This window comes from Oncorhynchus clarkii, chromosome 12, assembly GCF_045791955.1.
Source record: "Oncorhynchus clarkii lewisi isolate Uvic-CL-2024 chromosome 12, UVic_Ocla_1.0, whole genome shotgun sequence".
Classification (NCBI taxonomy): Eukaryota; Metazoa; Chordata; class Actinopteri; order Salmoniformes; family Salmonidae; genus Oncorhynchus; species Oncorhynchus clarkii.
In genome coordinates this window covers 27,973,214-27,998,225 of record NC_092158.1, presented here as the reverse complement: position 1 = coordinate 27,998,225, position 25,012 = coordinate 27,973,214, and the positions used below count along the sequence as shown (strand labels likewise).

The window sequence follows — 25,012 nt, the reverse complement described above, 5'->3', positions numbered from 1 at the left end:
GGGCTGTTTTTCTGCAAAGGGACCAGGGCGACTGATCCGTGTAAAGGAAAGAATGAATGGGGCCATTTATCGTGAGATTTTGAGTGAAAACCTCCTTCCATCAGCAAGGGTATTGAAGATGAAATGCGGCTGGGTCTTTAAGCATGACAATGATCCCAAACACAACGCCCGGGCAACGAAGGAGTGGCTTCGTAAGAAGCATTTCAAGGTCCTGGAGTGGCCTAGCCAGTCTCCAGATCTCAACCCCATAGAAAATCTTTGGAGGGAGTTGAAAGTCCGTGTTGCCCAGCAACAGCCCCAAAACATCACTGCTCTAGAGGAGATCTGCATGGAGGAATGGGCCAAAATACCAGCAACAGTGTGTGAAAACCTTGTGAAGAGTATATAACAAAGTATTGAGATAAACTTTTGTTATTGACCAAATACTTATTTTCCACCATAATTTGCAAATAAATTCATTAAAAATCCTACAATGTGATTTTCTGGATTTTTTTTTCTCATTTTGTCTGTCATAGTTGAAGTGTACCTATGATAAATTAAGGCCTCTCTCATCTTTTTAAGTGGGAGAACTTGCACAATTGGTGGCTGACTAAATACTTTTTTTGCCCCACTGTATGTAAATAAGGTATTTTCCGTTTTGTTTTTAATAAATACATTTGTAAACATTTCTAAAATCTTCGCTTTGTCATTATGGGGTATTGTGTGTAGACTGTAGAGGATTTTTATTAAATTTAATACATTTAGAATAAGGCTGTAACGTAACAAAATGTGGAAAAAGTCAAGGGGTCTGAATACTTTCCGAAGGCACTGTATCTGCAATAGACAATAAATTGATTTCTTTACACATTAATGGTAATTCTTTAATAGTAGATCTTATACATGACTTCTCTTACAGGTTGGTGTGCTTCATTAGACTGTCTTTTGGTACATTAAGAAGGAAAGATAAGGAGATATGGTGATTATTTGAGGAAAAAGTAAACAAACACCTGGCAGAGAGAAATGAATTTAGATAATCTTGGTGGTTATCCATCTCATTAGAATTTGTTAATGCACATCTATTAACACCTAACAGGGTACTGCACAACTTAAATTATTAAGAAGGAAACAATCATGTTAACGCATTTTGATTTATTCCAAGCCATAGTCACAAAATTAATGATAAATCATCCATAATTATCAATAAAACCAAAAATGAAATTAAACAACTTATCAATTCAGATATTTAAGCATTTGTTTTCATTAGAAAATGCACTTTTTAAAATAAATGTATGAATGTTCCATATCAGTTCATCAAGAGAAAATGCCTTAATATTTAAAGTGTTTTTTTCCTTCAATATTACTGCACACTTTCATATTGCGCTTTTATACTGTATCTAATGCAATGTATTAAATCCTAGTTGATTTTTTAGGCATATAAATAAATATCCTTTTAAAAATTGTTTTCACCCTTTGAATACAAATATAGATAACAAGCTTGACCACCAGCATTTCCTTTGCATTTTTCACGTGAAATTCTGGTATAACTTTGTTGTTGAAGTAGCCATCATAATGCCTAAAAAAACCACACTGGAATCCCCCTGAAATGTTCCCCATCTTCTGCTTCATCTAAGCCTGGTGGCAGAGCAAGCAAAGGATTTAACCTGCAATGACAGGCGTAAAATCAGTCATGTCATAACATTGTGCTGGCACTATGAAAGCCACCACAGGAAAAAGACTACCAAGATGTTTTAACTGTAGTTTGGCTACCTTAAAGTGGTATTCTTTCACTATCAAGAATGAATATCACATGAAAATAAAGCCAATGAATAGGGGTTTAACCATGGTCATTTATGGAACTATCGTCAAATAATTTTATGGTAGGCCTTTTTATTTCTGAAACTTATGCGATCACAATCTTCGTTAAATGACTTGGGTGGTTGAAAGGCATTCGTGCAGACTCTTCTACCTGATGAAATCACAGATGGATCTTAGGTAAGTGCAACTATAACCACATATTATTCTACAATGACTGAGGTGCCCGGTGGTAAAGAAAGCACTATGCAATGATAGCTGAATATAGCCTACTGTAATATCATGTCTCAAACTACCATCCTGGTTATGGAAAATCAGTGTGAATGACTATTTAAGAGAACACCACGAGATGATATTCCTATCAGACTTAAGTACCTACATGTAATAAAAATATATACAACATATATACCCTGTCAACAATATAAGATGTATTGGAATGAGTCACACTGAAGTTGATGATGCGGATTCTCTTTTCCCTTTGACCCGTAAGAATATAATTGCACAATAAATACCTACAATGGACTTCATCATGCATTTTAAATTAGCAAAAATAAAATGGAAATAAATACTCGAAAACAATACAAGACTGATGAATCTGGCCAGCATTTTACTTGAAAAAAAAAAAAAAAACTCATAAAATGCCCATTAAGGTCACAGTGAACTGTAGGACACAACCAGATTTGGCATAAAGATCAATGTATGACTAGTGCTTCCTCAGTTTTAAATGTGGACACAAATGTTCTGTTAGTTTTTCCTTGAAACTCACGGTTCCCTTTTCCATTGTCCAAGGATTAGTAGAGGTCACAAAAATATTCTCACAGATCAAGAGATAGGAAGGTGTTTTGGTTTCTCTCAGGTTCCAAAGGTGTGGTCATTCGCTGTGGTAGTTGTGTTGGTAGTTGTCATTGCAGTCATACAGGTAAAGTGATTACAACAGTACAGTCATCAATGAGATGCTCACAAGCTAAATGTTTGACAATCCAAATACTCGTGTTCAGCTTTCCCTTAAGAGTCACAATTGAAATACAATGGTGCTTCTCAAAAAAATAAGGTGGTCTTTCTAAAATATATCTCTTCTCTATTTCCTAAAGGGAGTTAACCTGCTGAAGCTCTGCCAGAAGGGAGACTTGCACCTTTCAGGTTCAGGGAATTCAAATTCTGATTGTTCCATGCCGTCTCCTACCAAGTACTGTCCTGGATTCATGGGGTCCATAGGAGGGGGGTATCCAGGGGGCACAGATCTATGGCCTACACATGGGAGGAGAGATATATTAAGGAGGAGAGAGATGCACTATACATGGACTAAAAACAAAAACTGTTAGTTAACCAATTTGGAAAAGTGTGCATTTACCTTTTTGTTTGGTCATTCTTCGCACTGTCATCGCTGCTTGTCGCTTCTGATACTCTGATATCTCAAACCCTGAAAAATATAAATAATTGTTATATTCATTCACCATTTTAATTTGTTGTACAAATGAACATTTCTTTCACATACACACCTATTTTTTCATCCTCTTGCACCATCTTGCGTTCCTCGTGAAAAGCTTTTAGCCAGCGAAGTTTCTCCTCCAGCTTCTTGGCCAGGAAGATGTGGATCTCGTCGGAGTCCTTATTACTCAGCTTGAACGCATTCTTCACACTCACATTGAAGTCATCATCTCGCCCATCCACAGCATCAACTAAATTGTACCTGTCCATATCCATGCGGCCCTTGTAGTACAGGATGTCTCGTCGTATTAAGTCCTGAGGGAAAAGTAAGGGAGTGAGGAGTGGAAGGGAAAAATATAGTAGAGAGTGGATTCTAATTTACTTTGAATTATCTACACCAGTGCTTTGAACAATAGTGAGGCACTGCGAAACCCAGGTGACAGACAGATAGGAAATGAAAAGGATTGAATTCCTGGCAGCCAGGAAGAAATAAGTACATTTTTACTAATTGCAGCCTATCAATTTCCCTGTGATAGACAGGGTTCCATGCAATCACCCTGATGAATAATGCACTTTGCTGTAAACAGCTGCTCCTGATTCCAGGTGTCCCATCCCCATTAGTGATGTTTCTGCTGCGTACTATATATTCCTGTCCCCTCAGAGAGCTTGTGTCACACATGTCCCAGCGGTAGCAGTAAACTCAGAGACACAACAGCCCTGTGTACTGTACTGTAAGCCTGTCAGCTTCCTCTAGCTCCCCTTTGGACATGACGGCCTTATGTTACAACACTGTTGTCATCCACCTCAGGAGCAGGAATCAATCACAGTGCTGAGGGGATGGAGATAAAAGGTAAGACCTCACAGACAAGCAGGAACGAATCTCCATCCAGTTCTGTTACAACAAGTACCACAGGGTCCATTTTCAGGAGCTGAATTAAAGATGTGTTCCTGACCATTTTAATTTCAAACTACAAATTGCACGGTGACAATATATCACACAGCATTTCCCTCACTGTGATGTTTGTGAGCTACCCACCACATTTGAATGACTCATACTAATCGGCCTAATTCATGGGATTGATTGTGGGTTTAAGAGCTAAACACTTCATGATTTGAGAGTTTCTTAGCATGACCTTTGAGAATCTCTCAACACATGTTGAGCTATTGGATGCATTTCAGAACTTCGTAAATTTCTATTTTTTTCTTGAGATGCATATTTTTTTTAACAGTTTAAGTTTTGTGTATATGACTCAAGTTTTGTCAGAATTGGGGAGTAAAGAGGAATTGCTGTCATAAAAACTACTATCAAACAAGCCTGTTCGGCCATAAAAACGGCAGTTATAATGTCCTAAGCTGTGTCTTTGTCACCACAGTGGTGAGGCTAAGCATTTTCTCATACAAGCCTGTGACTTTCTGTTTCACACAATAAATCATTACTCCTTAGGTACATTAATCTGGTGACTTGACTCTTTCAAGCAGTGACCTTCATTTGCCTTGAACCTGGGAGTGTAACTAAGGGTACAAACACACGTACTGATTTTGTTGCCATGTTTTATTCACAAACAAACTGACCGGTTGATCACATTCTAAACAAATTCATGCCAACTCTGTCTGCAAAAGAGAGGGGTTACATAGGCAATATGTACACCTGGGAGTGTCAAGATTGGTTCCGATCAATTAAATAGCATTTGTGACCCAGATGTGGCCACCTTACCTTTTTACACAGAACCATCTGATGGTCGAACAGGAAGAAGACCCTGGTCTGACTCCGCCCATATGGCTGGTAGATCCATGACATCTCCCCAGTGTAGACCAGCTCTGTACTCCTGTCTAGAATATCATCCCCCTGCACAGAGAAATACAAGATTGTCAGATCTTTAAACAGGATCAATAACACAGTCTGTGATACATAGTCAAGAAAACTGAATCCTTTTATGCTTATGACATTAGAAAAGTGACTGATAAGATACTGACTAGTAAGACAGGCTTCCTCTGTTTAAGACAGGCTTCCGCTTCCTCAAATACATAGATGGTGACAAAGTAGAACTCTGGTGGGTTTGATTTTTTCTTTTACTTGACATAATTACAGTACCTCAGTGATTGTGCAACTCTGGAAAAACTCTTCAACTAGGTCAGTGGCCTGCTAATGCTAGCTCTCTCACATCGAATACAGGCTCGAGTCTAGCAACACAGATCCTTACACTTCCTTTTCTCACTCCTGATTAACTTCATCCCGATGAAACGGAGTGCTTCAAAATGCACCGCATCTGACAGTCTTGTTTTCTTATTTTATCAAAAGAGTACATACTCCAAAAGGAGCAATTGATATATTTTCCTTTGGAAGAAACAACTTCTTGCCTCTAAACCTTCATAGAAGGTCTACGTGACAGCTTATCAAAATATTTGCATTGTAAAATACATTGTGTTTCAAACTCTGACCAAAACAAGCTAGTAGCAAAGGAGTGAGTTGACAGAGCCAAATCATTAACTAAAAACGGCTTGTTGTATGTGTGTCCCACAGTACTTGTTAGTTCCTCAGCCATGTCACCCTGTCTCAGTCCTACCTCCCAGTCCAGCACAGACGCCTGCCACTGTGCTATCTTGTCAATGTTTTCCAGGCGACGCTTCCTCTCGTTAATCTGCTGAGTGACGTTCCGCATGACAGCCAGCGCTGCAGCGACGTAACGGTAGTCACTACGAGAGGGGAGGAGACACAATGTTATAGTGGGGGTGACCAAGTAGGAGGAATAGGTCAACAAAAGAACTGTATAGTCAGGCATGCATACCGTGCCACATCTCTATCACAGCTTCACTGCACAAAACAACAATACTTTAAGTTTAGCATCCACGTCTAGGATCCTCACATATTAATGAAAGATCCTCAAGTCTCATACTGGCCAATTAACCTGAGAGCAAAAAATACCAATCATTCCAGCAGGATCTTTATCAGTAGAAACAATGCTTCATCATGACACAGAGGTGAATGTAAATATTTGATGTGACATTGAGACTAAGGGACAGGTACCTGTGCTCCTGGACAGTGTACTTGAGAAGCTCTGCCAGCTGCAGAGGGTACTTGCAGATCTTCTGGACAGGCGTGAGCAGGAAGCCATCAATGGCGATGTCAATCATCTGCTGCACCAGGCGACATGCCTCAAAGAAATGCTGATAGCGGCCATCCTTCATCAGCCGAGAGAGCTCCATGCAGGCATCCACGTGGTTGTTGCAGTACTCTGAGTAGATCCAAAAGCCATCTTGCTGCAACAGATAAACGTGTACACAGTATGTTTGAAATGCTGAAACGAGCTGAATTTTCTTTTCTTTTTTGGAGTTAACAAAATAGTGAGGGTGCACTACTGCCTTAAGTTACCATTGAAATTAATAACCAAAGGGAACTCTGAAATGCCCCATCATCAAGGTTCTCAGAAGTATGAAAAATGATGAGAATCCAATGGCCATGTAGATATGATACACAAGGTTTACTCAAACCTATTGAGGGATTACATTTAAAAAACACTTGAAATCCTGAGAGATACAAAAATGCTTACATGTTCTAGGAAGCAGGGACCTATTTCACTGAGATGAGGTTCTTCTGTATTGTACTGCTTCTCCAGGTCTCTGACAAAGCCCATTTGAAACCTGTAGATATCTTCAATGTTCCCAAATATGACCCTCAACTGGTCATCATTGAACATGTCTCTTCTTTTTTTACATTGCCGGAAGTAACCCTGAGGCAACAAAGAAAAACAAATGGTTTTGATCCAATATTATGCATTTCAAATGATAGTATTTCATTGATGTTGCATGGCATCTCATATGATTTTTTCTTTACTGCAGGGTGTCATGTAAAAATCTTCCCAGCATGAAATAGTTCCCAATTGTTGTGATTGTAACGTCATGTAAAATTTCTCCCAACGTGAAAATATTCACAGTTCAATTATTGCACGTGCGTCTCTTTATGTGGATGGCAGGAGCTAGGCGGATATTTCTTTCGCCCCCCGCCGTAGCGCCCAAGTCTTTACACTGGCAACATATCTCTCCTCACATCAACATTCAGCACTTAGACGCGTGAGTCTGGGTGTATATATGCCGACCTCACGCCTCAACAAGCTTCTGATTGGTCAGTGTCAATACTCCTGGCCACCATTGAATGGCAGATGTGTGAAGCAAATGCGCATTCTCACAGAACAGTTTTTCGAGGTCAAGACAGGGTGAGAGAAACATCTGCACGAGCTCAGCCATCCACATAAAGATCTGCACGTGCAATTATTGAACTGGGAACTATTTCACACTGGGAATATTTGTACATGACACAGGGCATTCAAACCGTTTTGTCTGAGTTTAAAAAAGGCATCAGTGCCAATGACTGAATCATAATCATTGTTTAGTCCCTGTTTAATTTCCCATCGAATTTATTTTTCTAACCACATTTTTCCCAGATTAGATCTAGAGGGAAATAAAAGGCAGGGAAGATGGCTACAGCTCTATAAGCAAGAGTCTCAGTTATGTAACTCATCCCCTCTGTGGGAGCTCATTTCTCCAATAACATTTCAAGTCATTCATGAAAAATCATATAGTTTCACACTTAAGGGACCCATCACGCTTCAATAGGCATTCCCAGTCACCTAGACATTACGATTTGCCATGTGATGTTGCTTACACAATTTATGTTTTCTCTGCGTCATTTTGGGGGTTTCGAAGCACATTGTGATTATGTAATATTTATGTGGGAACAGAGGGAAAACTGATGAAAAACGTCTGATTGGGTAACAGCTTTTTGAGTACTTTTTCATGTCCTCTCCTGGGTGTGTTGTTTGACGGAGACAGGTGGTGCGTGAAGAGATGGAGTGCTTGTTTCTATATATGCTGGGGAAGAGTGGTGTGGGATGGGAGGGATGCTATTTCTGAGCCCACAACCAGCACTTACGGGTCAGCCATCGCTTCTAATCTCTCACTAAAACACTGTAGCATGTCACTACTCTTTAGAACAGAATTGACTGAAGTTTGCCTTTAGACACATTTTGTTCCTAGTCCATGGAAAGCACTGTACTGCATAATCTAAATCTGCACAAGAGCTGTTATAGCACTGTGGAAATATTGGATATACAGTTTATTGGGTACTTAGATAAATACACTTTTTTTCATGCCCATTTAATATTTCATATTGGATAATCACTAATAATCTGTCTTATCTTGCTATGAATAGTGGTTGGGTAATGGCCTAAAACAAGGTAATTGTCTAAAACAGAGATAGACAACTCGAGACGTCATTAAAAAAACTGCACTCCCCTCCCCAACACATTATTTTTCTTCACATGACCCTGCCTTTGTACTGTAAAAAATGTTGCACATCCTCCCCCCTCAAAATGTACTCAACAATTATGATTACCACCATAAATAACCATAACTGTAGCAACCGTTGTATTTATACATGAAGTTATCGACTTTACCACTTTCGCATGGTTTTGTAGCACAGTCAGTTTATTGTCAAGGCAACGCTCCAGAAGGTTAAGGGTTCGCAGACAACGACCGAAAAATAGACAACAACAAAAATGACTCTCGTTACACTACGATCAGAATTGGCTGCAGACAATGATCAGCTAGGGGGAAATTCGTTTAACATTTTATGATATTTATAAATTATATAAAATAGATGCAACGAATTTTCCACCAACAGGTTTCTGTGCCAATGCACCACACACAACCAATAAGCAACGCATAACCGCATACCGACTTGGAACGCTTATCATCATGGTTTGCGTTGTCAACACCTCCCAAGTATCAGACACTGCAAGCTCCTTGCTACTATCTAATCAGTGCAACATTATCCCACCATTGGTTAGCTACTAATAGCTTAAAAAGACAAACCTAACACAATATTTGCCAATTAATTTCCAGCAATAATGCCCTGTCTGTGTTGTGTGTGTTTATGTGTATCACTCCGTGTGTAGCCAGTTGATATGATAACTGTCTTGTGGTTTAACAGAAATACTTCCCCCAAAACCTTCTAAATTAAATGTTAACTGCAAAGTAGGCTTACCTGGCAGAAGTGTATCATGAGGAAGTAAATCATTTGTATATATTATTTGTTATTTGCAAAGTTTGCCATGAGCACATTCCGCGCTCACCATATGCACAATTAAAGGGCCAGATGCACAATTAAAGGGGAATTACACTCAAAAATCTACTTGTTAATTTCCTTACAGACCTAAAATAAATGGTCTTCTGATGTGATGTAAGCATTGATATGGACTCAGAACATCCAATTTCATTGTTTATCTATGAACAATTGTAGTTTTAAGAGTAAAAAAAAAGAATATCTAAAACCAGGAACAATAAAACTGAGAAAACAGAATTTTGGAAAATATAAAACAGCATTCGGGGGAAAAAAATCTCTGATTTTATAGTGCCCCTGACACGCCCTGACCTTAGAGAGCCATTTTATTTCTCTATTTGGTTAGGCCAGGGTGTGATGTGGGGTGGGGCATTCTATTTTGAAAACTTGAAAACAAGTGAGTACATTGGATTGTGATGTTGTAGGCTAGACTAGATTTTATTGCCCCTAAACAAGATCAATTGTTTTTTTTTAAAGCTGCTTGTCTTCACTGTTCTTTAATGCCTAGTGACGCACCTGGCCTCCCCACTGCCTATCAGCTATTCCTCCATCTTGTTGATTGATATGGAAAATTGGTGCAGATAGATTTAAATAATTTTATGTGTGGTCTGATTGATAGTTAACCTATTGCAGATCTGGACAAACGATCCAACAACCACTATTGTCACTATCGATAGAGGGCAGGATAGACAGTTGACTGGTAGACTATATTGATCTGTTGTATAGTAAGCGTGCGGAAAAGCATAGTGCATAAAGGTGTCTGCATACTAAGTTCAGTTTGCTCCTAGCAGAACTCAACTAGGTGAAGTGAACGTCTGTGCCTCGCATATTCCCATAAAAGAACGCTTGAAAAGAAAAAAATGGCAATAGGACTGTTTGTCCCTCTTGAGATGCCATAGCCAGTATACACACCTCAAAATATCCGGAATTAATCTAAGATAACTCAAGAAAACTGTTGAAGGGGCGTAAAACCCTTGCCGAAGACCAAAACAAACAAAAATGTCTAAAATATTTTGCCCCCAACAAAATGTCACTTAGGGGCCCCAAAAGACTAGGGCTGGCACTGATTGCGTGTAAGATGTTTTATTGTTACATACACCGGAGAAGTGCAGTGAAGTGTGTTGTTTTACAGGGTGAGCCATAGTAGTACGGCACCCCTGGAGCAAATTAGGGTTACGTGCCTTAATCAAAGGAACATCAACAGATTTTTCACCTTGTTGGCTCGGGTATTCGAATCAGCGAGCGCCCTTTCATTTACTAGCCCAACACTAGGTTATATGGATACGTAGACCCGTGACCCACTGTGGCCCCTCATGACATTTTCAGATTTTTTGTGGCCCCCAACCCACGCCCATCCATAGTCTATAACTTCTGCTTCACATATGCCCTTCTGTCTTTGGAAGATCTCTAGCCAGCCAAGCCTACCTCACATATGTCCTTCAGGTGTTTGATGTAGTGACGCTCTGTGCTCATGATCTCGTTGATTACATTGGCCCTCATCTGGTCTCTGTTCTGGACGGTTTGGCCCAGGCAAAGACAGTCGCTGCTGCTGGGGCTGGCCTCCGCATGCCCGTTCTGGACCTCACTGGGGCTGGGGCTAGCCCCCTCAACTGTCTCTACCGTCGTGCTCTCCTCCTGGTTCACCCACAGCTGAGGACAGCAGAACACAACATGTCAGCCTGGAAAAATAAACAGTAGCATCAACAATCAGGGTTCAGGTTGTAAGTGATCTAAAATATTTTAAAAATACAAAACAACAACACCATTTTAATTCCAAAGCCATGGGGCCTTTTCTCCCTATTCAAATTCATTTCCAATGCCACTTCTTCAGTTTAAATTGAACAATGTGTATCATAATTAGATTTGTCAAAAACGCGTTAAAAAAGTATAGAAATATCCATATCAGGCCTTCATTCCTCTGATGCACCCGTAAAATAGGTACCTGTTCAAAAAACATTGTAATTTATCTTGAATTCTAACGATGCCTTTACATTGAAGAGTTGGGTTGGGAATTGCCAGGGACCTCACTATAGGTCTGCTGTAGAGGGACAAGAGAGAGCCACGATAACGAGTTTTAATTATGGCAATAAAAGTGCTGAAGACAAATTAGCTCCCTATTTAAAAAGAAGATGGAGAACAAGCTATGAAGGAAAAATACTGGAGTTTGATGCAGGTACAGCCAACTAGCGCAAAAGTAATATTGCAATATTGTCAAAACGATATGATATATTGTAAAAAATAATATTGCGATATGTAACTGTATCGATGGAATAGGTTGAGCTAAAGCAACAGTATGCATCAAAACTAGAAAAATAAACAAGCATGAAATTGCAGATTAGGCTGAGTACATCACTGTGACTGCACAATAGAGCTTTAAGCATGAGCGCTCACAAGATGTAAGGCAGTGACACAGGGAATTTAAAACAGAGCTTTGCTACTAATAAATGGGACAGTTGATAGACTGCACTGCACAATCCCTGTGTTTCAACTGTGGCTCTGTTTCCAGCAATGTTCAAATTGACAGTGTTGGGGAGTAGTGAATTACATGTAGTTCAATTAGTAATTTACCTACATTTTGCAGTATCTTGGTGGCAGTTGAACTCAATACAAATCTCGGTAGTGTTTTCAGTAGTTAATTACTTTTTTGTCATGTAACGGTGTAGAAAACTACTGGAACAACACAACATTTTTTTTCTAACCAAAAAAATAAGGGTGAAGTAGACAATAATTTCCTTTCTTTTTCAGCATCAGACCTGCCTAATTCTCACTTGAAACAGAGTTTTTGTGTTTATTGGTAGCTTGGTAAACTATATTTTCAGAGTAGCTTCCCCAACACTGCAAATTGATAGGGATAAAACCTTAACATGCTATAACTTAATATAATGAACAATATGGGTCCACACAAGTTTAAACTTCTCAGTCTCAAAATGAGCAGTAGCCAATTAAAATAATCTACGTGTTTGCACTTGATACAATGCTAAATGTATAGCTGTTCCCATAACATAACCTGCCACATTTAGCACGATGCTAACCTGACCAGCAGGCCAGTGATTATTTCCTGTAACAAATTCTGCATCAGCCTATCAAAGATATTATACTTTATATCCACCAACCAATGGCATTTCTTAAAATAGGTCAACTTGGCCACCAGGGGGATATTTTAAACCTCCAAATTCAAGGTTTACTTATGTTCCACTTAGTATGTCACATTTGTAGTGTGCCAATATTGCATGGTGCTGATTTTCCGCTATATGACAAAATGTCATGTTTTTCACGCACATCCATGTGCTTTTACGGGAAAAAGATAAAGGAGGTCTATACAACATTTACGTTTAACATACAACTTTTTTTTACATTTGAAGAGCCTTGTGGTCTTGTCAAATAGCTGTCATGTACCTCTATTATTATTGCTGCCAGGTAGCATATACCAGTGAACTGTGAATCTGCAGGATACGGTAACAGTGGGTTTGAGGCCCCCTTGTGTCTCACAAAGACGCAGCGGTTGGAACAAAAAATCTCAAATGTGGACTCATCAGACCAGATTTCCACTGGTCTAATGTCCGTTGCTCGTGTTTCTTGGCAAAAGAAAGTCTCTTATTCTTATTGGTGTCCTTTACAGCAATTTGACCATGAAGGCCTGATTCATCCAGTATCCTCTGAACAGTTGATGTTGAGATGTGTCTGTTACTTGAACTCTGTGAATCGTTTTTTTGGGCTGCAACCTAAGGTGCAGTTAACTCTAATGAACTTATCCTCTGCAGCAGAAGTAACTATCCTAGTGGTTAGAGTGTTGGGCCAGTAACCTGAAACGTTGCTGGATCGAATCCCTGAGCTGACAAGGCGGAAATCTGTTGTTCTGCCCCTGAACAAAGCAGTTAGCCCACTATTCCCTGAAGATGTTGATTAAGGCAGCCTCCGCACCTCTCTGATTCAGAGGGGTTGGGTTAAACGCGGAAGACACATTTCAGTTGAAGGCATTCAGTTGTACAACTGACTAGGTATCCACCTTTCCTAACTCTGGGTCTTCCTTTCCTGTGGCGGTCCTCATGAGAGCCAGGTTCATCATAGCGCTTGATGGTTTTTGCGACTGCACTTGAATAAACATTCAAAGTTCTTGAATTTTGACTTTCATGCCTTAAAGTAATGATGGACTGTTGTTTCTCTTTGCTTACTTGAGCTCTTCTTGTCATAATATGGACTTGGTATTTTACCAAATAGGGTTTTCTTCTGTATACCACCCCAACCTTGTCACAAGACAACTGATTGGCACAAACGCATTAAGAAGGAAATAAATTCCACAACTTAACTTTTAACAAGGCACACCTGTTAATTGAAATGCATTCCAGGTGAAAACCTCATGAAGCTGGTTGAGAGAATGCCAAGAGTGTGCAAAGCTGTCATCAAGGCAAAGGGTGGCAATTTTGATGAATGTCAAATAAAAAATATATTTTCATTTTTGTAACACTTTTTTGGTTACTACATGAGTGTTATTGTGTTATTTTTTAGTTTTAATGTCTTCACTATTATTCATCTACAATGTAGAAAATAGTTTTAAAAAATAGTAAAAATAAACCCCGGAATGAGTAGGTGTGTCTAAACTCTTGACTGGTACGGTACATATTATTCAATCATTGCATCCACACGGGTTCTATTTGTGACGCTTGATGCACTGCAAGTCCTGCCTCTCCCATCTCAGTCTGGTCAGCATGTTAGCGCCTGGCTACGCATACTCTCGTTGACGCGCGCTCAAGCAGTATGGGTGCAATGATTGAATAACATGTATGTGCACATTTATTTTGCAACAGGTGGTGTGGTTAGCATGTATGTCTGGCAGGTTATCCTATGGGAAAAGCTAACATGTAGCGTTGTATCCCATGCAACTACGTCAACAATTTCAATTGGTTGATGGGCATTTTGAGAACTTCTACTTTTTCTAATGTTCGCAAGTATGAACCCGATAAATATATACCATATAGTTCTGTACATGAACAGTTTGCTTATATTCACATCGAACCCCAATATCAGGAGCCACTAGAACAGGTGACCCTGGGACCCCCATCATACGATTTTTGTTCACATATTTTGTCTTATCAGGTGAATGATAATGGCAAGGAGAAGTAATCAACATTTTAAAATTAATAGATTTGGTAGATCGTTTTTCATTGTTTTGACCTCCCCACATTATAATATACAAACGGTCAAGAAATAACATTGTATTACAAAAGGGATAAAACCATGAAACAATGAACATGATGTCCTTCTACGCAGTATTCATTGTTTGATTAAAATCTGATACCTCCTAGTTGAGGGAGTTGGAGGAGTTGTGAGCGCATTAGTGCATTGGTTGCTTGAAGGCATCTCAAGGAATGAACTGTCACTTTGTGTAATCCTCAAAGGGAACTAATTTTAGCAACCTTGCCAGAGGACACGGGGTAGGTAGCTGACTCCTAATAAACATCTACACAATCATGATGTTTTTCAGGAAAAATACACATTACAAAGCCAGCCATGATGCAACTGTATTGTTAATGGGCACATTTCCCTCTAGGATATGAAGGTACTATTTTCCCATAGAATTAGCTTATAATTTCTTGTCACATAAATAAAATCAAACACAAACTCTAGCAATCACTGAGTAAGATGAGATCAGTTAGTAGATTCAGTCAAATAAAAAAAAGATGAGGTTGAAGCATTTACTCATTTACTTAGAGTTTAGCTCAATCGTAATGACAGATAGTGGGGTCCGAAATTATTGACACCCTTGATAAAGATGAGCAATCATGACTGTATAAAATAAATAATTCAAATATTGTATGTTAATAGAATTGGGAAATGATATTATTTTATACAAATACAATTGCTCAGAGAAAGATCATACCCCCAAGACATGGTAAAAACCCGAGTTATTGGTAATTGTGAGAGGTTACCATGTCTTGGAGGAAAACTACATATACAAAAGTATGTGGACACCCCTTTAAATGAGTGGATTCGGCTATTTCAGGCACACCTGTTGCTAACAGGATTATAAAATCGAGCACACAGCCATACAATCTCCATAGACAATAATAGGCATTAGAATGACCTTACTGAAGAGCTCAGTGACTTTCAAAGTGGCACTGTCATAGGATGCCACCTTTCCAACAAGTCAGTTCGTCAAATGTCTGCACTGCTAGAGCTGCCCCAGTCAACTGTAGGTGCTGTTATTGTGAAGTGGAAACGTCTAGGATCAACAACGGCTTAGCTGCGAAGTGGTAGGCCACACAAGCTCACAGAACGGGACCACCAAGTGCTGAGTAGTGTGTGAAAATTGTCTGTCCTCAATTGCAACACTCACTACAGAGTTCCCAACTGCCTCTGGAAGCAACGTCAGCACAAGAACTGTTCGTCTGGAGCTTAACAAAATGGGTTTCCATGGCAAAGCAACCGCATACAAGCCTAAGATCACCATGCGCAATGCCAAGCATCAGCTGGAGTGGTGTAAAGCTCACCGCCATTGGAAACACTCTCTCTGGAGTGATTAATCACACTTCACCATCTGGCAGTCCGACAGAGGAATCTGGGTACGGTGGATGCCAAGAGAACACTACCTGCCCCAATACATAGTGCCAACTGTCAAGTTTGGTGGAGGAGGAATGAAGGGAAATCTTGTGAAGGGAAATCGTAATGCTACAGCATACAATGACATTCTAGACAATTCTATGCTTCCAACTTTGTGGCAACAGTTTGGGGAATGCCCTTTCCTGCTTCAGCATGACAATGCCCCGGTACACAAAGCTTTTTCCATACAGAAATGGTTTGTTGAGATCGGTGTGGAAGAACTTGACTGACCTCCACAGAGCCCTGACCTGAACCCCATCAAACACCTTTGGGACGAAGTGGAACACCGACTGCGAGCCAAGCCTAATTGCCCAACATCAGTGCTCGACCTCAGTAATGCTCTTGTAGCTGAATGGAAGCAAGTCCCTGCAGCAATGTTCCAACATCTAGTGGAAAGCTGTTAAGGGTGGAGGCTGTTATAGCAGTAAAGGGGGGACCAACTCCATATTAATGCCCATGATTTTGGAACGAGATGTTTGATGAGCAGGTGTCCACATACTTTTGGTCATGTAATATTATATTATTATTTACAGTAAAACTGACTCCAAAATGACACATTACATTATTAATCATTAATTTTGATTGGACACAAAATAATCTGAAACACAACCAAAACAAACTGCAAATGCATCTAATAAGTTGTAGAGTCACAAGCTTGATGTAATCATTGTGTGCTAGGAATATGGGACCAAATACTAAACGTTTGACTACATTATTTATAAGAATCTTTAGGGGTGTCAATAATTCTTACCCCTACCTTTTTGAGAAAAAACAATACTTGTTAAACAAAATATATTTATCTGAATAATTGTATTAGTATAGCTCAATATTTGAATTATTTATTTCATACAGTCATTATTGCTTATCTTGATCAAGGGTGTCAATCATTTTGGACCCTACTGTATCTGACTGTTTGTTTGCAAATATGAGGTAGTTGTGGTCATTAAACCTATATCTATATTACAAACACTAGACCTAACCATAACATACATAGAGTCATGGGACCCTTCTGAGATTGATTTTAAATATGCATGTGGCCATACAGAATTCACATATGGCCTGTGCTGTAAGTAATCTTTTCCAGACATCAGGTCTCAGTGCTTGATGGTTCTGTGTACACAGTATATCTCAGCCTGAGTACATTGTCCACAGGTGTCTATTTAGAGCCCACTCTCTCTGTTTCCTTGGACCAGTGGACAAAAGCTGCATGGTCAATTCATAGGATGGGCACAATAATCCAGAAATGCTCTTAAGATTTTAGAAAATGTATGTTCCTGAAAATAACTTCCAACATGACAACAAATCCGGTAACATAAAATAACCATTAAATAGCTTTTATTTGAGTCACTCATCAAGCCTTGTTCGTTTTATCCACCTGTTTGATATGCCCTGTCCTCTGCTAAAAGGTTGGTCATACATGTTTCATCATTCAGATCTGAGATGAATCAGTGCCTCATTGCTCGCTTTTCAGTTGAGTGAGAGTGCAGAGAGTGAGAAAAAGAGAGTAAGTGAGAGTGAGAAAGAGAGTGTTGTTTGAGATACTATAGTTTGACCGTAATGCTATTACAAGCTTGACACTTGAAGCATGGTGATGTCTGCAAATGGAAGCAGTAGTATAAAGCGACAGGATGTTAGATATGGGGTGGTCCAATGTGCAGTGAGATGCTAGTTAAAACAGATGCTTTGAAATACTTGCTGAAACTATTAAACGCACCTTGGTAGTTGTGTTTTGGAACCTTGGAGCTGCTATAGGGTTGATATAGAAAACCTGTTTTGTTTGAGGTTGTGGTGGGTGGGGTTCAACCTTTGGAGAGAAAAACATGACATACCTCGTTCAGACTCATTTTTACAGTTGGCAGATGGAGAAGGCTAGTAGTGATAACCCCGCAATGTAATAACTCCTCACTTTTCTGAAGTCTTCTTGTTTTCACAGTATTTCAATTGGAGACTAGTAAATATTTTTAGTTCCTGTGGGATTAGCATGGCATAATCATATTTTGATCTATATCAAAATATCATCATCATCACCCAAGCCTAAAATATCTGCCCTCAAAACAGGGCAGTGAATCAACGATAATTATCAATGATAAGGCAATGGCAAAGGATAATCCATCGGAGCATTGAGAATAGGTGGTAAACCCTAGTGTACTTGTTGAGGGGCAAGACACGGTGCAGCAGAGAATGAGAAAATCTTTGATGGCTCCACTCACCCTCACAAAGCTGGCTGGGAACCATCCTTCTTCATCATCAATCTGTCCCCACCACCAGTCCTTATTTGATGCATCGAGGACCTTGATGACATCCCCTGCCTTAAATGCCAACTCCCTGTCGGCCATGGTGACATGATCCCATACTGCCTCAGCGCTGACGATGGATCCTCCACTGATCAACTGTGGGTGAGGGGTGAGGGGAGAGAGGGGTTGAGGTAGGGGAGAGGAGAGAAGGGAAGTGAGAGAGAAGAGAAGAGAAGAGGGGAAATGGGGGATTGGGGTGAGGGGTGAGAGTGGGTAGAGGGAAAAGGTGAAGGAAGGGAGTGAGAGGAGTAGTGGTGAGGGAAAGAAGAGAGGACGGTAAGGGCTCATTAGTACTTTTACAAGGGCAGGAGGGCACTGTCAAGTCTTGGTGACAATATCTGAGTTTCAAACCAATTTATCTACTTATTCCTTTCTTTTAAGTATTATTATTATACATTTTTTTAAATATATATATATATATATATATATTTTATACAAATGACAAGTATTATAAAGAGTTACACATCTTCGATTCAGTGAAATGACTCTAACACATGAGGTGTTATAATCAATGCCAAAGTGATAAGCAATGGTGGTGTGGGGGCTGTGCTTTGGCAAAGTGGGTGGGGTTATATCCTTCCTGTTTGGCCCTGTCCGGGGGTATCATCAAATGGGGCCACAGTGTCTCCTGACCCCTCCTGTCTCAGCCTCCAGTATTTATGCTGCAGTAGTTTATGTGTCGGGGGGCTAAGGTCAGTTTGTTATATCTGGAGTACTTCTCCTGTCTTATCCGGTGTCCTGTGTGAATTTAAGTATGCTCTCTCTAATTCTCTTTTTCTCTCTTTCTTTCTCTCTCTCTCGGAGGACCTGAGCCCTAGGACCATGCCTCAGGACTACCTGGAATGATGACTCCTTGCTGTCCCCAGTCCACCTGGCCGTGCTGCTGCTCCAGTTTCAACTGTTCTGGATGTGATTATTATTATTTGACCATGCAGGTCATTTATGAACACCTTGGCCATGTTCTGTTATAATCTCCACCCGGCACAGCAAGAAGAGGACTGGCCACCCCACATAGCCTGGTTCCTCTCTAGGTTTCTTCCTAGGTTCTGGCCTTTCTAGGGAGTTTTTCCTAGCCACCGTGCTTCTACACCTGCATTGCTTGCTGTTTGGGGTTTTAGGCTGGGTTTCTGTACAGCACTTTGAGATATCAGCTGATGTACGAAGGGCTATATAAATACATTTGGATGACAACTGCCTTGCTCAGGGGTAGACCGACAGATTTTTACTACATCAGCTCAGGGATTCAATCCAGCAACCTTTTAGGTAACTGGCCCAATGCTCTAACCACTAGGCTACCTGCCATCCCATGTAGACACCCCAGTTTCGATCCCTCAAAGACCTCATACCATAAATGGACACTGGTCTCTAAAATATGATTAAGTATAACATCCAGTAGTGGGTAGAGATGACTCAAGGATGATACCCTAACAGACACATGCCTATTTTTTATTTATTTTTTATTTCCCCTTTATTTAACCAGGTAGGCCAGTTGAGAACAAGTTCTCATTTACAACTGCGACCTGGCCAAGATAAAGCAAAACACTGCGACAAAAAACAACACAGAGTTACACATAGTATAAACAAAAGTACAACACAATAGAAAAATCTATATAGTTTGTGCAAATGGAGTAAGGAGGTAAGGCAATAAATAGGCCATAGTAGTGAAGTAATTACAATTTAGCAAATGAACACTGAAGTGATAGATGTGCAGATGATGATGTGCAAGTAGAAATACTCTATGGAGATGAGGTAGGTAGTTGGGTGGGCTATTTACAGATGGGTTATGTACAGCTGCAGCAATCGGTAAACTGCTCAGATTGATGATGCTTAAAGTTAGTGAGGGAGATATAAGTCTCCAACTTCAGCGATTTTTGAAATTCGTTCCAGTCATTGGCAGCAGAGAACTGGGAAGAAAGCTGGCCAAAGTGGGTGTTGGCTTTGGGGATGACCAGTGAGATATACCTACTGGAGCGCGTGCTACGGGTGGGTGTTGTTATGGTGACCAGTGAGCTGAGATAAGGCAGAGCTTTACCTAGCAAAGACTTACAGATGACCTGGAGCCAGTGGGTCTGGAGACTAATATGTAGCGAGGGCCAGCCGACGATAGCATACAGGTCGCAGTGGTGGGTGGTATATGGGGCTTTGGTGACAAAACGGATGGCACTGTGATAGACGGGTGGCACTGTGGGGCGGCAGGATAGCCTAGTGGTTAGAGAGTTGGACTAGTAACTGGAAGGTTGCAAGTTCAAACCCCTGAGCTAGGTACAAATCTGTCGTTCTGGCAGTTAACCCACTGTTCCTAGGCCGTCATCCAGTTTGCTGAGTAGAGTGTTGGAGGCTGTTTTGTAAATGACATCGCCGAAGTTGAGGATCGGTAGGATAGTCAGTTTTACAAGGGTATGTTTACCAGCGTGAGTGAAGGAGGCTTTGTTACGAAATAGGATGCCGATTCTAGAATAAATTAGGGATTGGAGATGCTTAATATGAGTCTGGAAGGAGAGTTTACAGTCTAGCCAGACACCTAGGTATTTGTAGTTGTCCCAATACTCTAAGTCAGAACCGTCCAGAGTAGTGATGCTAGTCTGTCTGCTCACCCTCAGAGAATACCTCCTTCTACCTCTTAATCTCAATCTGGGGTTTAGACATTAAAGTAGGGAAAACTAAAACTGTCCAAAAAAATAAATGAAGTCTCATGAAGAGGAATGATTGCATTTATATTTTCCCATCTGTATTAACATTGTAAAAGCCAGGTCAAACAAAATAAATTCACAGTTTGACAACCCTATTAATTGCATCACCCACAGGGATTTAAATATTACACTTTTGCCACTTTTTGTCAAGTCCTCCCTCTCACGAAATGGCCCTAGATTTGTGGGCAAAATCTGTAATTGGCCTTATTATGTCTAAAACAGATTTACTGTACATAAAACACTTTTCCTCTGTGTAAAAGTCAATGTTACATAAGATGATCAGTAGCACTTTGTTCAGTCACACTACTACAAAAAGCAGTTAAATAAGGCCAAAAGGAGTAATATACCATCTTCTTCCAAATATTTTCTTGACTCAACATTTAACATTTTACATTAAAGTGTAAAAACCTGAATATGAACATAAACTATTGCTAACCTATTGCTCTAAAGAGCTTTGTGTATGTAGTTGGCTGGAGTGTGGTGGAGGCTATAGGGATCAGGAGCACCATACTGAAACAGGGTGCAGATTGGTAGATGCTACATTGGTGCCGTGACACAGATTACACAGCTGAGCTGCACGATCGGCTGGCCGATAAATCCCTAAATCATATCCGCTCTGTTTGGACTGTTTTTCTCATAATCCAAAACAAACTTTGGCATAATTTATCTTTTACTCAACAGCGTTTCTCTAATATATTATGTAGAGAAAAACTCTAATTGACCTACCCTCCATTCACACTTTAATGTCATTATCTATTCCAGGCCAAATGACTTTATGTATGAACATAATTAACATTTCTTTAAACAAAGATTTATGGAATAGACCACAGGTGCCCTGCCTGAGCTCCACCTGCAATCCTAATAACATGAGTGAATGAAAAAAAGGTGATATCTCAAACTATGAGAGATACAACAGTTTGAAAACAGACATTAATCCCTCACAGTTATATACTAATTAACAAGTCAACATGTCCCCTGATAAGTGTCAAGAGAGCTCGCTCTCCACTATAACTCACATGCTCAAGAACAGAAAGGGGTATTTTTAGCTCCACATGCATCTCCATGTGAATGCACCCCTGCCTGCATTAAATATGCACACCCGTTTTGATATGACAACTTGTATTTGGCTTCCTCATAATACAATTAATGAATAACCCTGTCTTTTTAAAATAATGTCTGCATAGGCGTACTGACAGTAATACTGTTATTACACTAGAGCAGAGCATTCCCCTTTTGCAATACAGCTTTTTTAATCTTCTGTGAGACTCGATGCATCACCATTTATTTAACTAGGATCCTGTGATATGAACAGCACTGTAAGCAGTCAATACAACAGGGAGGTCTTTGCATTAAGTTGCAAACAAACACACATACACACACACAACAAAAACATGCTGTTACATTCATAGCATCTGTAGAATTGTCACTATGAAAACGCAAACTGTATTATATTAGTTCTACATAAAAAAAAGAATATCCACATAACCATTCGTCATACTATTTAGTCCTACCAATTCGCATAAACTAAAAGCAATGTTTCGAGATATCCTATAGGCTACGTCATAAAATACAACATTATGAGGCACCATGGGGCCTACTGTGAGGTAGGCCTACAGTAGAAGCATGGAAGTATATACATAAAAAACACTTTAATATCAATGTAAAACCATTACAAAACGGGTCAATATTTAAACACTAAACACTACATTCGATAATACATTATATTATTAGGCTACTGGATAGCTCGTTTACAGTAGGCTAGGTGATGCTGTTTTTGCATTGTGCCCAGTAGCTCTGAGACCCAAATGGCATGGTCAGTAGTTTACAAAACGCAATCTACAGCCTGGAGAATACAGTTATTCTATTTAATTATATTATTTTAGCGCATGTGAGTCGCATCTTTTCAATCCTACCAGATCAAGAAGATTATGTGATAAGACTATATTTATTTCAAACGAGCACCATATTGCCAACGCCAAGTAATCAACAGAACAGGATTTTACTGAAAAACATTGCCTCTCCCACATCGCATGCATAGATGTGTTTTACAACATGCCAATAAAATACATTTACAACGAGAGAACGCCGAGAAAAGGAACAATTCCTAACAATCTTATAACACCGATCTGGCGCCCGCGACTGCCATATGCCACTGATGGCCGACATGCTAAATAAAATGTAAACCACAAACAAGATATGGTAATATAGAATATACCAGCGCCATTCATATCGTGATGAGGCCATGTTGAAGCCCTGTGTGTACTTCCATAAGAACACGCATTCACTCCCACTTCCTCGCCTCCACTGCACGCCGTGCGTACTTTAGTGCGGGCTGTGATTATCCATACGCGCACTGAGGCACAGTATGAGCAACCACCAACCACACAAACAAAAGCATCGCATACGATAATTACGACCATGCAAATTATCATTTTCGTATCCAAGGTCATAATGTAGAGCATGAGCTCTGCAACATTTAATCGGTTAAGGTGCATATTGCTGTACACCAACATTTTGTGACTGTTCATAATTCTATCCAAACGCAAGGAAGTATTTCTGGTATAATCTCTAGCTACCTCCTCTTTCACATAATATTGTATTCATACGTATAACTCTCTTACAGAATCATCATCCTCACCATCATCATCCTCATCATCATCAGAGTCTGCACCGTTAGTTCCCCTTCCACTCTGACACCCGTAGTACGCTAGTTTCCTGATTTGCCGACTTGAATGCCGTTTTTCATTAGGAGTAGGGGTCTTTGCATGCACTAAAATTGTGATGGTAACGTAGGCACTGTAGAACGCTACTGCTGCAACTCTCTCTGCGTAGCGGGGAGCAAAAACCTGGGCGGTGCTTCGTGCATAGAGGAACAAACCACAGGCACTCATTGGGGGCTCATTATGGTTCCTATCTATGCTTCAAACTGGGAGTCCTAACCTCGTGATGCTTGCTCATCAAAATATAGTTAAAATCACGGACCAGAAATATTAAATCATAATAAGAGGAACATAGACACTGTATGGGGGTTATATTGGCCTGTGCCAGTTGGCAATACAAATGTCGTAATTTCATTATATGCCTAGGCAACTGTAATCATTGATAATAGTAATAAAAACAGGCAGGTTTTTGTAAAGAGAAATACATCCACCCACGTGGACCATTCTACACAAATCAAAAAGTAACAGAGGTCTTAACAGTAGGATAACTACTTTGTAATTTATCTCAGTAGAGATTAATCTCTCCTCTTGGCTCCTGTGCACCTGTCACTCCAAATCCCCATGCACTCTGAGCTCGATTGTTCACTGGCCCCATCGCTGTCACTCCTGTAGCTCTCTCACAAGCATGATGAGAGAAGTGCATAGTTGCACTATCAGCCTTGGGTCTCAGACTTCCACCAACACAAACTTCAGGGGGAAAAACTCACAGAACTCATAAGGATAAAGAAGAATAGAATTGAACAATAATTCAAATAAAACATATGAAAGCAACACAACACAGGATGAGGAGAAAACATGCTTTGGGCTAATAGCACAAGTGGATGAGGATAAGTAGCACCTCTGCTGTTCCAGCACCCATACAGATGATTTTGAGGGGTCATAACAAAACCAGGTGGACCATACACTGAGTCCTCATGGGGGAGATTCCGGGAGACCAGAGGTAACAAAGCACTGGCCTGGCCGGTTGTGTGGTCTTATCATTGCCAGCAGGTAGAGAGGAGTGGTTACCCTCACTGCCTCAAAGGCAAGCACAATGGCTTTGAATCTGAAGCCAACAATAACTGGGAGCTTGTGTGGAGAGATGAGGAAAAGGTTGACATGGGCTGGCTTTAAGAAAAGCTCAGATATACAAGTATTTAGTCCACACAAACAAAGTTAAGTCCACAGACAAGACCTCTCTGACACTGGCAGTCAACAGCTTTTTGTTGGCAGCTACTTGAAAGCAAGGGGAAAAGCATCATGTTGTTTTGACCTCAATGCTAGGCTGCTGTCTATCTTTGCGGCTCATCTGAGGATAGGAAACGTTTCATATTAGAATCAGAGGAGTCTCCGCTGCCCTCAGATGACAATGTGCCTGTACCTTTCAAACGAGAGAAT

At 40.2% G+C, this 25,012-nt stretch overlaps 1 protein-coding gene across 5 annotated transcripts; it reads right to left on the bottom strand.

The window, feature by feature from the left end:
* Positions 1-1,113: 1,113 nt before the first annotated feature.
* On the bottom strand, positions 1,114-23,806 carry LOC139422966 (rho guanine nucleotide exchange factor 9-like). Of its 5 annotated transcripts, none has more exons than XM_071174489.1 (11): positions 23,537-23,806; positions 18,142-18,321; positions 17,646-17,735; positions 10,760-10,984; positions 6,768-6,947; positions 6,245-6,477; positions 5,784-5,913; positions 4,934-5,065; positions 3,291-3,534; positions 3,143-3,211; positions 1,114-3,039 (listed from the first exon to the last, which is right to left on the bottom strand). In XM_071174489.1, the coding sequence occupies exons 1-11, from the start codon at positions 23,804-23,806 to the stop codon at positions 2,870-2,872; spliced, it is 1,923 nt and encodes a 640-aa protein (XP_071030590.1). In that variant the 3' UTR covers positions 1,114-2,869. The 5 variants fall into 5 exon arrangements, with proteins under 5 accessions (XP_071030590.1, XP_071030591.1, XP_071030592.1 ...); XM_071174490.1 differs by having other exon boundaries at positions 23,554-23,755; XM_071174491.1 differs by lacking the exon at positions 23,537-23,806 and adding an exon at positions 23,131-23,225.
* Between the last annotated feature and the right edge of the window lie 1,206 nt (positions 23,807-25,012).

Excerpts from the sequence above, each read along its gene's own strand:
- LOC139422966 (XM_071174489.1), bottom strand. The coding sequence starts at position 23,806 with ATGAGTGCCTGTGGTTTGTTCCTCTATGCACGAAGCACCGCCCAGGTT. Across the intron at positions 17,736-18,141 it reads TCCCAGCCAGCTTTGTGAGG|GTTGAACCCCACCCACCACA; the intron begins GTGAGTGGAGCC and ends TTCTCTCCAAAG. Across the intron at positions 3,535-4,933 it reads AGATGGTTCTGTGTAAAAAG|GACTTAATACGACGAGACAT; the intron begins GTAAGGTGGCCA and ends CTTTTCCCTCAG.